Source organism: Peromyscus maniculatus, chromosome 21 (assembly GCF_049852395.1).
Source record: "Peromyscus maniculatus bairdii isolate BWxNUB_F1_BW_parent chromosome 21, HU_Pman_BW_mat_3.1, whole genome shotgun sequence".
Lineage (NCBI taxonomy): Eukaryota > Metazoa > Chordata > Mammalia > Rodentia > Cricetidae > Peromyscus > Peromyscus maniculatus.
The window spans coordinates 58,395,755-58,413,502 of NC_134872.1; the positions used below are offsets into that span (position 1 = coordinate 58,395,755).

The 17,748-nt window shown below is 41.6% G+C and overlaps 1 protein-coding gene across 4 annotated transcripts in view; it reads right to left on the reverse strand.

The window, feature by feature from the left end:
* Positions 1-390: 390 nt before the first annotated feature.
* Kcnq5 (potassium voltage-gated channel subfamily Q member 5) overlaps positions 391-17,748 on the reverse strand; it is a 551,758-nt gene continuing 534,400 nt past the window's right edge. For 2 of the 4 annotated variants that reach the window (XM_076557921.1, XM_076557918.1), the window contains 3 exons: positions 8,385-8,516; positions 7,050-7,176; positions 391-5,430 (listed from right to left, as the gene is read on the reverse strand). In XM_076557921.1, the coding sequence (XP_076414036.1) occupies positions 4,468-5,430; positions 7,050-7,176; positions 8,385-8,516 (1,222 nt within the window). In that variant the 3' untranslated portion in view covers positions 391-4,467. The remainder of the gene's footprint in view (positions 5,431-7,049; positions 7,177-8,384; positions 8,517-17,748) is intronic. The other 2 variants (XM_076557919.1, XM_076557920.1) reach the window with 1 other exon arrangement.

The following is a 17,748-nucleotide window of genomic DNA, read 5'->3' on the forward strand; positions in this document are numbered from 1 at the left end:
TTTTGTTTCTTATCACTTATTTAGCAAACCCCTTTGTTATCCTGGCTGGGTATCTCTAGGGCTGAATCCCCAAAGGCTCTCAGAAGTTTCTGAGTGCTGACATGAACACCATAAATAGGAAATTCCATTCCATGAAACTTCCTTCCATGGCACAAGTTATTAAAAATAATATATAAGTATCTGGGGTAAGCTCCATGGCTGAGCACTTGTCTATTTGTAAGAATTTAAATTTGAGTGTATGTGACACAGTGGATTTTGAGTTTATGCTTGGACCCCATCCCTAAAGCAGATTATGCATTTTCAAATATTCTAAAATCAACATCAATCAGCAATCTAAAAAATTTCTATTCCCAGGAAATATTGATAAAAGCTATCCAATTTGTAGTCAACACAACAACCGCATGGACTGGTGTCTGAGTTGTGATCCATATCAAATTATGTTCTTCTTGGCCTGGGGACTAGGTGGTCAGGGACCTGAGTTGAATCCTCAGAAATCAAAGCAAAACAAAACAACAGTTTTTCTTATGATATCCTTGAGAACATATGCAAATCTCCTACACTCCCAAATACAACAGTTTCTCTACCAGAATCACAAACATACTTCACTACAAAATCTGTGTGTGGTTGCATCAGTCACTTGTTCTGGATAAAAGCAGTCACACTTGCTGTTTATAGACATCTTTTTAATGTTTTAGTTGAAAACAAATAATCTCAGTAAAAGACAGCAAAGGAAATTACATTTTAATGATAGCTTGAAATGGGTATGATATTCCTGATTTAGTTGTTTTCAGGAAACAGACGATTGTTTTCCTACATGACTTTTAGAACTGCTCACTTAAATGCACATAATTATATTAAATTAAATTTCTCTTACAAAAACACAACCATATCATTTAAGGCAAAAAAAATCAGGTTCTGGGGAATTAGCATTTATGCTGTTTCCTTGATTTGATTGAATGATCTGTTTGCCTGGGTTTCATCATTCTTTATGGTTTTGCTCTGGAAATGGGTATGACATTTAGTTGGTTTGTGCCTCAACTCCTCTATTAGGCTTGTTTGACTTTCAGATTAAGAACCTTCTGGACAAAACTGAGCCAATGGGAGGTCAGGAAGGCACCCACGAAGAAGAAACTATTAAAGAGTCAGAAAACCTGGTAAAGCATCTTAAATTAAATGAACTTGCCATCTACAGATACTAATTTGGTTGAACAAAATGCAAACATTTAGATTAGACATGACAACATTTTTTAGTTAACCTTGTACAATGGATGACTGATGTAGGTATTAGCGTGATCAACCTTATGCATTGCATAAGGCAGACAAACTTGAGCTAAGAAAGCACAAGGCTACTTTGTGTGCTCAGCTGAACTGTGCTCCCACACACCCTTTGGGGTGGAACATTGGGTCTCTGCTAAGTGTAACCGGGAGACTACCCCCTCCTCCATTCCCCCAGAGAATGGCATAGTAGACATAACCCTGAAGTTTACGCGCCAAAAACCTATCTTGCAATGTCCAAGAGTTTTTGTGCTAGAATAAAACACACAAAATGGTCATGGCTTCAATGTACAAACATTTTTCACAATGTAGTTTTCACATTTTGCTTAAGACCACAGCAATGTGTTTTGGCTTTTGTCTCTTAATCTTCAGTCGTCAGCTGTGTTAGATGAACTGTACTGTGTTTGAGACCTGAGGATGCCTAAGAAGGGGTCCCCAATACATTCATAATTCTTGCTGCCAGTGGGGTTCAACCTGAGACAGTATCAGTGCTCTCTGGAAGCTCTCAGCTCCTTCTTCCTCAGCTATTATTTGGAGTGAATCTTGTTGAGTACCAGACAGGTATCTCTGGCTTTTGCTCAATGGAGGGATGTGTCTTGTGTATACACACATGGGTAAAACTTTTGAAGGGTACATCATTACTTCATGTTGGTTGGAGACATTGGTAAATGAAAAAAAATCACATCAATAATTGACTAGCTTTCTGTTTGGAAAATGAAAAGAATAGCTTTAAAGGCTTGATTAAACATTTTTCAATAGAGAGTAAAATTCACACTTTATCTTATCAGTGTTTTCTTGGGCCAAAAGATCCTGAATGCTATACTCCAGGAGACTGTACCATAGTCTAAGAAAGTTTCATTTGTTTGTTGTTTGTTTGCTTGTTTGTTTCTTTTTTGAGATAGGGTTTCTCTAGGTAGCCCTGGCTATCCTGGAACATACATTGTAGACAGGCTGGCCTTGAACTCACAAAGATCTACGGCCTCCACCCTGTCAAGCCTGTGGGATTAAAGGTGTGTACAACCACACCCTGGATGCATCCTAGAGGGGTGGAAAGAAGGAAGACTTTTAGCATTTCACCATTTGTCAAAACTGAGGCTGGGAAGCACATCTGAGGAAGAGAGAATTGCTTTGCTTGAGGGTGAAGGCTGGTTAAGGCCTGGTGAAGTTCTAGAGCAAATCGTGGTGAGGAGTCACCGAACAGCGAAGGGGAGGAAAGTAACGGAGACTCAGTGACAAGGAAAATTCTGCTGGGGGAGAGCCTTGAGAAGGGCTGGCGGATTGGGAGGACTCCTTTCTTTAAACAGATTTCACTCATTTGGCCTGGATACTGAAAGAAGCCACCCCCCCCCACCAGCCCCAGCACTAATAGTTGCTAAGAAAAAAAAATGTCTTCTTTCATGAATCCTTTGGTTGTTCAAGCCTAGCCAACTTTCCTCAGACTTTTCCTTCCTCTCTTCCTTTTATTTTTTGAGTCTAGGCTTCATATAGCCAAGGCTGATTTAAACTCCTGAACCTCCTGCCTCTACCTCCCAAATAGTGGGATTACAGGCATGCATGCTTACTTGGCTCTCTAAGCCTATTAGAATGTTATTACTTTGGTCAATATCCCTGATGGTCCAAGATACTTAGTTCTGTCTCTCTATTTTTGAGACACAATTTTGCTGTATAATCCAGGCTAGCCTTGAACTCATGATCCCCTGTCTCAGTCTCCCCAGTGCTGTGATTACAGGCGTGGGGCTCAGTTCTAACAAGCAGCCAGTATTGCTTGTCTTTTGAGAAATACATATATATATATAATTTGTTTCTTTGCCATCACAATACATTACTAAGGGGTTTTGATTGGCTGCCACATCCAATGTTATCTGGTTTGTGATTATAAATGTTCATAACCTGGAAACTAAACCAATAATTTCACATTTGGGATAATATTGTCAGGAAGAATAGAAAAATGTTCACTATAGTATGAAAGTAAAGGAAGTTTTGTTTTAGCCTTTCCTGTGCAAAATGTACTACATAATAGCAAAAGACACTCAGGGCATATTAAAAATAAATAGCTCACAAAAATTCTCTGTTATACAAGAATAAGAGATGTTTAGGTAGTTGAACTTCCTAGCAATATTTATTTTCTAAAAAATCTAGTTGTTTTCATTTTGGCTTCTCTGCTCACTGCCCTTTGGGGGTGGGGAGTCCCTTCCTTTAATGTCACCCATGTGGTAATGCTTGTGTAGTCTTTCCAAGTCTTCCCTCCATCTCACGTAGATATCCCCTTCCCCAGACCCTACCTGCATGCCCACTAAATGGGAACAGCTGGTCACACTGGACATTTGAGTGCACAGGATGGGCAACCCTGTCCTTGTGTTCTCACAGAGAGACCAGCCCAGCGGCACAGGCTGCTAGACCCATCAGGAGCTCATAGGCATGTGAGGAGATGGACCATTTACAGAGTTGACTCCTCCATCAGAGACTATGTTTTCATGAAGTTGAAGATGCCCTGGGAAGAGTGAGTCCCCTGCTCCACTGGCCTGAACAGCATTCTCTGCCCATTTCCTAATTAGAAAACATTCTCAGCACAAAGGACAACATGAAAATGATGTGCAAAATTGCCTGCCACAGCGCTAAGTTACCAAAAGCACACAGATTGACATTCAAATTACATTAATAAAATGACCGAGGAGGAATGGGTTGGCAAAGATATCTGGAAATAAGCAGCCATTTCTGTTATATTCCAAATTCTGCTTTACTTGTGTTATTAGCAGTTGTTGCTAAGCCATTGTGTCTAAACATACATCATGGCCTAATTTTGAAAATGTACTTTGTATCTAGTCATAAAGCAGAAATGCCTGGAATTTGAAGGTGTTTACTCTCACACTTTCAAAATACAGTGTCAACTCTTGCGATTGAACTAATCCCGACATCTTCGCACACCCCATAGCATCAGCAGCGACTGTTTGCTTGGGATTTTAGATTCAAGGTACATTACTAAATGCATGGGTTAATGTCAATGCACCTTGGAATTTCTGCCATCCCTAAACATGCATTTTCATGCAATTAAAAGATAACGGGCTTATAAGTTGCCGTTCATGTTCTTCCTGATTCTTGCAATTTCGACTTTTTAGAAAGGCTTTCAGAATAGTTCATGCAGTGATATGTATGGCTAAAAGAACAGCTATGCCTAGAAAGAAAACAAAGAACTTAGTTCAGTTTGACATGAGGCAAACTGAGGGCATCCGTACTGTCTCCTGTCTTACAAATGTTCTGAGATGACCGCGACCTTCCAGTCCTTAGAGAGTCCGATGTAAAAGCAGCTTCCCCCGAAGGCTGTGGGGTGCCATCAAAAGTATCTGTTTCTGCCTCCTCGGCACCCAGTTCTTCATCAGTTATAAACAATTTGGATTCTCTCCACTTGGGGTAAAAATCTTGGCTGCCTCTCGAGCCGCTTGACTCACTGCCCGAAAACTGCAAGTTCAGTTCCTCTGTCGACCTGATCAGGTTTTGTACAGACAAAGATTTGCCCAAGTCCTTGGGCACCATGGGGCGGACAGACAACAGAGTTTCCCCTCCCATGTCAAAGCTTTTCCGCAGGGAACGGTCCTTGGTCAGATTTGACTGGGCAAACTGAACGTTTTCCTTGGAGGCAACAAGGCAGGTGGTGACATCAGAAATACTTTCCTGTAAGCCAGTGGGGTTTGGGTGCAGAGTCTCCGGCCTGGACAGGTGCTTGATGGCTGGGAGAGGGGGTGGGATCTGTAAAGTTGTTGGGGCTGCTGGCTTGGCTGCTGCGCTTATTTGGTTTGCAATGTTATTGGTGGCCGCCATGGAGGAGCCATCGTTCTGACTCATTGGCACCTGTGTTGCTTGGCTGTGCATAGTAGGGCTAAGAGCGTAGAATGTCTGAGCACTGAACTCATTTGGCGTTAAAATGAACTGCAGGCCTCTCGAGATGTTGGCGCTGGCTGACCTGGTTAAGCAGCCGCTGTTCTGTGCAGAACTGGACAGGTCTTTGCTATCCACAGGACTCTGATAGTCAGACGTCTGTTCACATTCAAAAGGCGGGATCTGGAACGATGCCAATGTGAGGGCAGAGGCAGAGCCTTTCCGGAGGACCTGTTGGTAGATATCCAGCAGACAGTCCAACTTGGACTCGATGGACTGGACCTGAAAACGGGGGGAAAAGAGTTACACACAAGAGAACTCTCTCTTATGAAGGACTAACTTTACTCGTGGGATTTAAAAGGTGAAATAAGACTTTATTGACAACAGTGAAAGAAATACTATGAAGGTCAATGTTATGGAGTGTCACACTGGTGGTGACAGGGCCAGAGGAGGAAAGGGAGAGAGGGTTACTTGGCATTTGTGTGACCCTCCCTTGCACTCCGGACTCCTCTACTCTTCAAAACTTAAGTTTTTAATTTTTTTTAAGCAAAGAACAATCAGACTGAAACCCACAGAACCAGGGAGGCTATGTAGCAGGGGGGACCCTAGGATGACTGTGGCTTATAAGACGTTTTGGTTTTACTCAATTACTGGGCAAGCCTCAATGAAACATTTCACTATTAGGATAAGAATTTATACTGTATCAAGCTGATAATAAAAAAATAAATAAATAAGTAAATAAATAAATAAATATTTATCATACAAGCATTGTTAAAATGCAATTTCAAGACGATTTTCAATCAGCATGTTTTTCTTAGCCATACTGGCTGATTTCCTTTCTGGAATGCCAGTGAATTTTAGTAAGAACTTAGGTATCAATCTAAGAGACTTTAAAGTTAAAGGTCAAGCCAGGTGTGGTGATGCACAGCCTTGACTCCAGCACTTGGGAAGAGGAGGCAGGTGGATCTCTAAGAGTTCAAGGCCTGCCTGGTCTACAGTTCCAGTTCCAGCTACATAGTGAGACTTGGCCCCCAACACTCCCCCCCCAACAAACAAACAAATAAATGCTTTCAAATGAATACTTGGAATATTTACAGTTCCACTGAGAACACTGAGAAGACACAGCCTCGGGGTTAACAATCCATGTTTGCCACAACTAAGGTATGGTTTTTAATCTTATTTTGAATGAAAGAAGCTAAAAGAAATAATGAAATTAAACAAAAATACACCTGACAAATAGACTTTTGCTGTTTTACTGTTGGAATTCTACAGTTGATTTCAGATTAAGTATTAATGGACAAGATAAAAGTTTATTTTCCTTCAATGGAAATCCAAAAGTGTTTTAAAGACTTTGTCTCCATATAAGCTACTATCCACTTCATTCCTTTAATATGAACTGATCATTAGGATTAACTTTAGGAGGCCAGACCTGGTAGCGCACACCTTTAATCCCAGGGCTTGAGAGGCAGAGGCAGGCAGATCTCTGAGTTTAAGGCCAGCCTGGTCTACACAGCAAGCTCCTGGACAACCAGAGCTCTGTAGAGAGATTCTGTCTCAAAAACCAAAAATAAAAACAAACAAAAAAGATTAACTCTAGGGGTTGGGGAGATAGTGTAGGTTAAGAGCACTTGTTCTCTCAGAGGACCTGGGTTTGACTCCCAACACCTACACGGCAGCTCACAACCGTTCACAACTCCAGTTCCAGGAGAGCCAACAGCCTCTCCTGACCTCCTTAGGCACCAGGCATAAAAGTGGGGCACAGACAGACATGAAGACAAAACATCCACACACATAAAATAAAAATTGAAAAGATTAACTTTAATGTGAACGCTTAAGGTGCATAGACTCAGTTTTGATGAACGAATCAGGGCTGAAAGGTAACTCGCGTGGTTGAGCTGTACCTGCTTTTCAACCTTGACAACCCGGCCGAGCATGCTGAGGTCATCCGTTGTCTCGTGTTCTGCTGTGATTTTCTCTCGGCTCTTTTTATCTGAGGTGATTTGCCCTTTTCCGAGAATTTGATCAACGCTGCCAGACAAAGAAGATACCTGGTTATAGGCACTAAACATACAGGTCACACTAGGCCGGTGGCGTCATCAACCTTCCTGATGCTGCAACCTTTTAATACAGTTCCTCACAGTGTGATGACCTCCAAGCATAAAAATATTTTTGTTGTTACTTCGTAACTGTAACTATAATTTTGCTACTGTTGTGAATCGCAATGTAAATATTTGATATCTCCCATGATCTTAGGTGACCCCTGTGAAAGGGTCATTGGACCCTCAGAGGGGTGGATGTACCCAGAGGTTGAGAGCCACTGCTCTAGGAAAAGAGCAGTGCTCAAAAAAGGAAAGGCAAGCATCACATCTGTAAAAGGTGACAGTTGTGCCAATTGATCCGATGATCTTTGTTTTTAGAAAAGTGTCGTTTGCATTATTTATTTATTTGTGTGTGTGTGTGTGTGTGTGTGTGTGTGTGTGTGTGTGTGTGTGTGTGTGTATCTGCCACATGTGTGCAGGTACCTTTGGTGGTGTCAGATTCCCTGGATCTGAAGTGACCACCTGACCGTGGTGGGTGCTGGGATGGGAACTCAGGTCCTCTGGAAGAGCATCAAGTGCTCTTAACTGCTGAGTCCCCTCCCTCAACCCTGATTATGTTCTTAACACAAGGTTACATGAGATTAATTTTTCATCTTTCTGGTCCATGATGAAACCATTTATGAAGGAATTGCTAGAGGAAAAATGTACATGCAAGCAAAGTAACTTGTTTCTACCTTGGACCAGTCAGCTCTGAATTTAACGGTAAAAATTATGAAATCATAATCATGATTAGTTTACACTGATAGAACAGGTTAATGAGGATTTGTTTTACATCTGATATGTGGGTGATAAGCAGATGAGAAAGCTATGGTCTTTTGTAAAGCTCTACTGAGCTACATTGCTAGGCTATCATTAACATTTACCAAGTTCAGGGTTACAGATTACTACATGTTACAAACTACACTGACTAGTCAGTGGTCATGTCAACCCTATGAAGCACCACTGACATTCTCTCCATTTTTCAGAAGAGGGAGCTGAGATATGTGCAGGCTGTTTGGTTTATACCTGAAAAGAAGAATACAGTATATGTTATAAAGCAACCTTCCTGTTGCCTACCAAAAATGAATCAGAAATACAGAACTGAGAGGTTTTGTGTGTTGTAAGAAACCCCAGACAGTTTCCATACCCATTGCGTACCGTGTTTGAAGGCTTTTAATTCTACACAGCATGTCCAGATGACCAGCAGAATATTGTTCAATGACATCTTTTACATCATATGGGCGTAATGTTTCCTTAAACTTCCGCTTTGCCACGTGAAATTTCATAATTCTGTATAAACACATATTAAATATTATTTCCCACAACTTTGTCAAAATAAGTTACCAATACATTTATCAAATATATAAAAAAAAAACCTCAAAAAAAAAAAAAAACGCCCCCAAAACCTCACAGTGGTACAGATCTGTAATTCCAGTTACTCTAGAGGCCAAGGCAGGGGGATCATAATAAGTTCAAGGCTTGCCTGGGCTACATGTCCAGCTTGGGAAACTTAGTGACATCCTATCTCAGAACAAAAAAGGCCAAAGCAGGGCTGGGGATACAGCTCAGGGCTAGGAGACTTGTTTAGCATGTGTGAAGTCCTGGGTTCAGGCCCCAATACTGAAATATTTGTACATATATGAAACTCTGGGAAGCAAAAATCATGTATCAATATTTTATGCTTCTACAGTAATGCAACATAAAAGACAGGTTAAAGCGGGCATTACTAACATTTCATACGAGACACACCTTCAGTAGAGCAACACATGATAAAAAAAGAAACTGAACATTAAGTGTTGTATCTTTTTAATATCCATTGAAATCTCCAATTAAAACTACAGTCAAATGCAATTCTATGTGACCTTAGACATCCAAGATACCATAACACATAGGGACAATATCTCTTAAAAATAGAGCATGCTGGGGAAATGCTTCATTTGGGAAAGTGTTTGCCATATAATCACGAAAACTTGATTTCTGTAGTTATTGACCAGCCAGCATAGCCAAATTGATGAGATTTGGGGTTTTTTTCATCTCAAAAAAATAAGGCAAAGTTTGAGGAAAACACTTGCTGTTGACATCTGAACTCTCTATGTGCTCACATGCACATGTACACACACACACACACACACACACACACACACACACACACACACACAAACATACACCACTTTCAAGCACACCTTCCCCCTTAAATAGAATAGCTGTCCAAGTGGTCTTTTATGTAATTACATGCTGCAGGCCACAGGAATATATCATAAGAACTCAGCTGGCTATGGCTAAGTCACTACCTGGAGGGATTAGGGAATTCCTCCAGAGGAAGTCAAATTCCAAGGAGTTTTTGGTGTTACTTGGCTTGTTATATATCAGCTGTATTCTGTTATGAAAATCATTTGTGCCTTCATAGTTTTTCCAATTGACTTTCCCCTAAGAAGGACTAACAGTGTAGACTGATTACTCTCTGGACATACACATTCCAGGTATTTGGAAAACAGCCTCAGGAAAGGCTTTCTCTGGAACAGGATTATCTCCCTTAGCCACTTTCAAGGACTACAGGAAAAACCACCCAGGTGGGCGCCCAACTTCCGAGGACTAACAATGATAATAGCCCACATGCAAGTCTCCTGACTTAAGGTAAATTCCACAAGGAGACACCACCTAGGAGAGGTGGATGTTAAGTAATAGCTTCACACAATTTAGCTCGGACCCTCCCTTTATATACTGGGACTTCCAGGGCACAGGTTGGAGGAGAGAAAAGAGAATGGAAGAACTAGATGGGTAAGAACTTGAGAGGAACGTACTGAGATGGGGAAGAACTAGATTGAAGGGCTAAAAGAGAGGACTAGAGGAATGAGATGGAAGATGAGGAAGAGCCAGATGGAAAAGAACAAGATGAGGAAGAGCCAGATGAGAGAGAAGGAGACGAGAGAGGAGTAGATAGGGGAAAGAACTAGATAGATGAGAACCTAGAAAGGACAGAATTAGATGAAAGAATTAAGATAGAACCTAGAGGGGACAGTAGATAAATATAGAGAAATGAGGCAAGAAAGGAGCTAGACATGAGAGCAGAATAGAAGCTATGTAGAGAGAGAACTATCACAGAATAATAAAGTGTATGAACTAAGGAGTTTCGTGTACATAGATTCATTTCTTTTCATCAAAGATTAATTATCAGCTGGTTGTAGATTCTTCCCAGACCCCGGGAGGGGACTATCGAGGAGCTGGACCCCCTTAGTCCCGATAATTTCACCTTTCTTCCTTCCTTCCTTCCTTCCTTCCTTCCTTCCTTCCTTCCTTCCTTCCTTCCTTCCTTCCTTCCTTCCTTCCTTCCTTCCGTGTGTATTCATATTCATATGACACAGCACATGTGTCAGGTCTGAGGAAATCCTGCAGAAGTCCATTCTCTCTTTCTGCCATATAGGTCCCAGGGATCAAATTCAGGTTGTCAGGCTTGGTTGCAAACATCTTTACCTGCTAATTGTATGTTTCTTGGAGAAGCTAATGTATTTGCATATCTTGGTTGTTCTTTCTAAAATAATATGCTAAAATAAAAAGCATACTAGCTTTGAAATTTGTGAAAAAGTTCATAAACTATTTCTGCATTATAGTGTTGGATTAGCTAGCCACTTTTATTTGAAGCATAATTTATCAATGGAACTTGGATATAAGCATTTTTTAGGAATAAAAGATCACTCATTATGATGCCTTCCTTAGCATGAACCCCAGATTTTAAAAGAGTATTTCTTCAGCTGCTTTCATGATGCCGTCAGTAGCTCATTTGGTTTGATAATAAGTTCCTGCAATAGTGTCATAAAGTGCCTGCTAAGAGCAAAGGAGTGTGACATTTTAATTAATCTGTGCAGCCTCATTGCTGGTAAATGTTAAACCTGTTGGTGTTTTTCAACTATTAAATAGTTCACTGATTCTTATTATCACAGTCATGGATTCCAGGTAGGGAATTGGTCTCTGTTCGAAAACCTAAAATTTATAGTCTCTTGGAAAGATTAGAATTTAAAAAGAAAATATCCATTTCCTGTCTGAAGTGATAGGTTGTTTCACTCAGTTCAAATTGCTTAGCAGAAAGCATAAACGCTATCTTCTAATTGTATCATTAACCTGTTAGCCTCAAATTAATTATAAGCCAATTACTTTTGAATTGCTCATCCACAGCATCCCAACTCTTTTCAACATATTTTTTCACCAATCCCATTATTCAGGAAAGGGATGTTGTATTTGTTTCTTCTTCCTCTTCTTCCCTCCCTCCTCCTCCTTCCTTTTGGTGTTTCAAGACAGGGTTTCTCTTTGTAATAGCCCTGGCTGTCCTGGATCTCACTTTGTAGACTAGGCTGGCCTCTGCCTCCTAAGAGCTGGGGTTAAAGGCTTGTGCCATCTCACTGGGCAATGTATTTGTTTCTTTCTTTTTCTTTTGTTCCTTAACTAAGACATTTCGGCAAAATTATTCAGTAGAAAGTAAAGAAAATCTAGGTGGGGCTGGGAAAATGTCTCAGCCGGTAAGCTGTTTGCTGACATGAGGGCCTGAGTCTAGATCCCTCGCATTCACACAAGAACTCAGGCACATCAGTGTGTATCTATAATCCCACCACAGGAGTTACCTGGAGCTCACTAGTCAGCCAACCTAGTCCAGTCAGGGAGCTCCAGGTTCAATGAGAGACCCTGCCTCAAAAATAAGCCCGCAATCAATTGAGGAGACACTCAATGTCAACCTCAGACCTTCACCTGTCCATGTACATCTGTGTGTGTGCATCTGTATGTACCACACACTTGAAATTGTACACCCACTACACTTGCATGCATAATACATTATGTCTTAATTTCAATAGCACTGGGAGAGATATTCTTTCCTGCTTTCTACATATTTTGGGAAGCAGAAGGACAATGATCTTAGATTGACACCCCAACCACTATGTAGCAAAGCACAATCATACCCAGGTCTGCCTGGCTCTGACTTTATGTCCTGACCTCCTATGGTAACAGTTCTGGAGAAACGAGAAGGCAGAGTGGGGTCCTCAGCAGTTCCTCTTTTTCTCCCAAGGGTAGGGGAATGTGGACTTCCGGATAGGGCAGAGTGCTTCCGCTGGCTGCAACTTGGGTGCAGTGGCCTCTGTTGTGTTGTGTCTGGCCTGACGTAAACACCCTCCAAACTGAACTACCTCTTTTTTTCCTTAATGAAGACCTCCCCTTACTTAATTGATAAAGCATTGCATTAGTTAGTTCTCTATGGCATTTATTTCAATTTGTGTGTTGCCTTTTCTACTTTTTAACTGTACATACCACAGCATGCATGGTACCACATTTTAGGATCATCAACACAATAAGAAAGAAAATATGGCTAATGTCTAAAAGAGAATAAAACTTTGGGTTAAGCGTCAAGGTGTTTCTCTATAGTCATTGCTACTCAGGAGACTGAGCAGAAGGTTTACTGAGTGAGGAGTTCAAGGCCAGTGTAGGCAACATAACAAGATCCTGTTACAAATGGCAGAGCAACAACAATAACCTTAGTTTTCTGTTTCTGGGACACTCCTGTAAGTGTGTCTGAAATGATCTGTTCCAAGTTTGCTCTAAGGAAGACTCAGTATGAGTGATGCTCTTTGTCTATATCAGATCTCCTTTCAGTTCTTCAGGGACAGACACATTGTTCGTAATCAAGGTCGGAGGTAGAGAGGGGAAAACCTAGAGGTGAAGGTAAGCTTGAGAGGGCATGTATGAGTCCATCTTGCCATCCTTGCTTTCTGTGGCAGCACCTCCTTTCTCCGGTCATCACTGGGATGCCCCAAGGTGCCTCTGCATGTCTAATGCAGTGACCTGGATGGGAGCATACAGTATCATTTGCTGGATGCACAGCCGGGTGGTAAAGGCACAAAGTTGAACGAGACTTAGCTCTTGCCCTCTACAATGCCCTCTAAAATGCTGCATGACTCTCTAATCGTCACACCTTTCTGGATGTGTGGCAATGTGCCAAGCAGTTTATCTGCATCACATCAACTCAAAACTAATAACTTCCCACCTTGGCTCTTTGAGTCAAGGGAAAGCTAAAGAGCTTGAGTAACCTACTCCAAGGTCATATAACTCACAAGAGGCAGGTAATTGCTGATGTCAAGGCCCACAATCCACCAATTCAGAGAGCTGCTTTACAGGGAGGGTCAGAGGCAGGCGACTCTATAACTGTGAAAAGATTGTATAGGCTAGGCATGCGACCTCTGACACATGCACAAGAGAATGCAAGGCCACATCAGTCACCTTCTCCATCTTCATCTCTGTCTTTCTGGAGGGATCCCTGCTTGGAATCCACTCTTCCCTTTAACTTCACTATCTTCGTTCTCTCAAAAGCGTTCTTCTTTCCAATTGCAATGTTTCCCTTTTCAACAAATACAGGGGTTCTTTGCTTATTTACATCCCACTTCAGGATGTATATTTATTACCCTCAGTGCAGTCTGTCAGTTTTGCTTAGAAATGTATTACCTTCCAGACAGCACCATGATTTTTATAATCTATTCTGTTAGCCTATGAGAAGAAGAGAGAGTAGGTCATTTTCTGGTTACCTAGGGGTGAAAATAAGTTCATGGCTTAATAATTCTAGACCTAAGGAAGAAACAAGTGTGTTAAAAATTGAGGGAATATCTTTGTGTGTGTGTGGTTTTTTGAGACAGGGTTTCTCTATGTAACACTGGCTGTCCTTGAACTCACCCTGTAGACTAGCTTCAAACTCAAAGATCCTCCTGCCTCTGCCTTCTGAATGCTGGGATTAAAGGTGTGTTTAGCCACACTTGGCTTCAGGGACATATATATATATATATATATATATATATATATATATATATATATATATATATATATATATATTTGAGACAGGGTTTCTCTGTGTAGCTTTGGCACCTGTCCTGGATCTCACTCTGTAGACCAGGTTGGCCTCAAACTCACAGAGATCCGCCTGCCTCTGCTTCCCTAGTGCTGGGATTAAAGGCATGGACCACCATCGCCCGGCCTCAGGGACATATCTTAAGAGAAGCTATTCTATTATGAGTTTGAAAGGTCTTCTAATTAAATTTTCCCTTTTCCAAGACCACTGTATTCTGATGCTAAGACTTTTAGCTATAAGAATAAGGGAAGGAAGGGAGATCTGGGGTTTGGGAAGTCCTGGGTTGGCAGGTAGAGGGTAAAAACTGGTTCTGTGTCTGGGAAGTTCTATGTCTTGCCTCTCAAGACATGAGTGCAAATGCAGAGAAACTAAAACCCCTAGAGGAAGGGCAAGAAGGTATTCTAGATGAAGGCCTAGCAAGTGAAAGTTCTGTGTCCTGCAGACCTTATGGTTTCTGCTAGCAAGACAAACCTCTGGAAAAAATAAACAAACAAATGCAGACAGGACCCAATAACACAATTTGCACCAAACAAACTTTAGGTTAGAGTTTTGACTTCTGGCTGTCATCTCTGACCCCTGGTTTAGATAGGAACTATGAGAAAGGACCAAGAAACCAGGAATAAATTAAAATCTATGAACTGGTTTGTCAAAGAGGCTGAAGATCTTGGGGGCCTCTTCCATGTTTACACAAGAACTCAACTATAGCTTGTTCATTGCCTGGGAAAAAAGGGAGTGTTTGAGGACATTTTTTCCAGGGTAAAATTAGGACCTTTAAAATGTATTTGATAATTAGGATGATGATAGCATTAGATTGCACTTTCTAATATTCCCTGAGAGTGGTGTGTACGGTTATTTTGCTGATAAGAACCTGTGTTACAGAAAGAGGCTAAGTAACTTGGCCGATATTAAAAAAAAACTATCAAGCATGGAATAGGAAATGAGTCAGTTTGACGCCAGGGTTAAGCCCTTAATTATGACAGTCTACCACTGTCTTAATATTTCGGCACTTTATACTAGGGCCTCTTTTTACTCACACGTGCCTGGCACGTAACATACTCAACAAACCTTTACCTATTGTTACCGCAATTTCTGGCTGGCCTTTAGAGGATAAATAAAAAGTTGAGAAGTCAGGTACACACTCAGCAGATTCTTCTTCACACGAGTCAGTTCCACCAGTGGACTAACACGACAGACAAAACTAAGAACTCATGTCTCTCTCCTTAGACTTTGTTGGTAAGCAAGAGGCTAGGAGTGGAAGTGATCCTGTTGAACAAATCTGTCATGCTCTCATAACACCACTAGAGGGCAGAAAAGACTCACCACAGACCCAAACTGGCACCTCTTCCCCAAACTGGAGAAGCCTGCTCATACAATTTTTTTTTTCTTTCTGAGAACGAAGGAACTACAGCAAAGTTAAACTCCGGGAGAATATGTCTATAAATACACACATACCACACACGTGTGTGCTTCTGAAGACCCAAGGAAACGTAGGTGCGTTTATTGTGTTGCCATGAGTTATAAAATCTGGCAAGAGTCTTTCTTGTTCTAGTCCTCTAAATCAGGGTGAAGACATGAATATGCAGAGAGGAGAATAATGGGAAAACAGAAGCAGCAGTGACTGCTGCTGCCACCAAGCAGATGGATGGGCCCGGCCAGCAGCCAAGCCATGTGCAGGGCAGAGAGGGCCCAGCCGACTGCGAACCGAAGAGGCGTTTGATTGACTGTGAAGACAGCTCTACTTCCCAAGCTTGGCTGCTCATTGGAATCACCCAGGGAGCCTGGGCCCTGACTCTAATTCTGATTTAATTGGTCTAGGATATGACCCAGGGATTTTCGATGTTCTTGTTCTCTTATTTCGAGACAGAGCTTCACCATGTTGCCCAAGCTGGACTTGAGTTCCTGGACTCAAGTGGTCTGAGTACCTGGAAATATAGGCTGTAGCTACCACACCAGACTATGCATCACACACACACACACACACACACACACACACACACACACACACACACACACACACACACACACACACACACACACAGAGAGCTTCTTTGTAGTGCTACAAAGGATTGAACCTAGAGTCTTTTTTTTTTTTTTTTTTTTTTAAAGATTTACTTATTTATTATGTATACAGTGTTCTGTTTGCATGTATCCCTGCAGGCCAGAAGAGGGAGCCAGATCTCATTACAGATGGCTGTGAGCCACCATGTGGTCACTGGAAATTGAACTCAGGACCTCTGGAAGAGCAGCCAGTGTCTTAACCTCTGAGCCATCTCTCCAGCCCCGAACCTAGAGTCTTGTGAATACTAGGAAAGTGCTTTATCAACTGAGCTACACCCTAAGTCACAGAGATGTAACAAAACTCCTGTTCTTGAGGGCAGCCAATGTAAGAGACAATCCCCTTAAGCCTGAGCACTTCTAGTTTCGTAAGGCAGCTGGCAAACGGGCAGAAGGAAGCACCAGTCAGTCTGAGAAGAGTGCAGAACTGAAGTGTTCAGCTAGACCGGAGGAGATGGTAGGACATGATTTCTGGAGGTGACAGGCTCTGCCCGCCCATCTCTAAAGCTCCTGAAATGACTATATATTCCCACCTCATGTTTCTGTAGTGCATGTGCAGTTCCTCTCTGACCCATCTCCTTACTTTGTTTTGGCTTTGGGGTTCATCTGCTCTGCAGCTTTGTATTTCACAGCTCTTCTAAAGTCTGGGAAACTCCATTTCCTGATATTTGAGTCTCCATGAGAAGCATAGCATCTAACACCTTTAAAATCAAGGGTCCCACCTGGGCCTGGTGGTGCATGCCTTTAAACTCAGCACTGGGAGGCAGAGGCAGGTGGGTTTCTGAGTTCAAGGGCAGTCAACAAAGTGAGTTTCAGGGCAGCCAGCACTACACAGAGAAAACCTGTCTTGAAAATCAAAACAAAATAAATAAATCAAAAACCAAAGCAAGTTAAGGTCCTAGTGCTCATTCTTGAATGACATAGAGACTTTGGATCATCAAATATCCCTGCCATATCCTAAGCTAAACCTGTCTTGATCTTTAGACATTAACTCAAGGATGGCATTATTATTTATAGAGCAAACCAAGTAGACAACCAGGTCTGCACGACTTGATAATTTGTGCTTCTATTGTAAGTATAAGTGTTATTCAAAATGATACTTAGTGATATTATTTTCCTGTTAATATATAAACATAATTCAACAATATATGCTTGTATTTGAGGGCACAGTATTTATTTATTTTCTGAAAATCCTGCAAAACAAGTTAGAGGAACAGACAGCTAAGACTCATCTACCCTTTTTTCATCTCAGACTAGGATACTAGTTACTAGGGAAGCTCAGGAGATCGTAGAAGCCTGACTCAGTCTCTCTCACTCTTTCTATTGCTTCTAGCTTTAAAAGAAAATATTTATTTATTTTACAAACTGACTGAAGCCTCCCCTCCTTCCTCTTCCCCTCCTCCATCTCCCACCCCCCCCCCAATCCACCCCTCCTATGTATTTGCTCAGAAAGGGACAGGCCTCCTATGACATTAAGCCCCCCCGCCCATTTAGGCTGGGCAAGGAAATCCATGAGGAATAGGTTTTACCCATTTAGCTTTTTTTTTTTAAAAGATTTATTTTATGTATGTGAATGTTTTGCCTGCATGT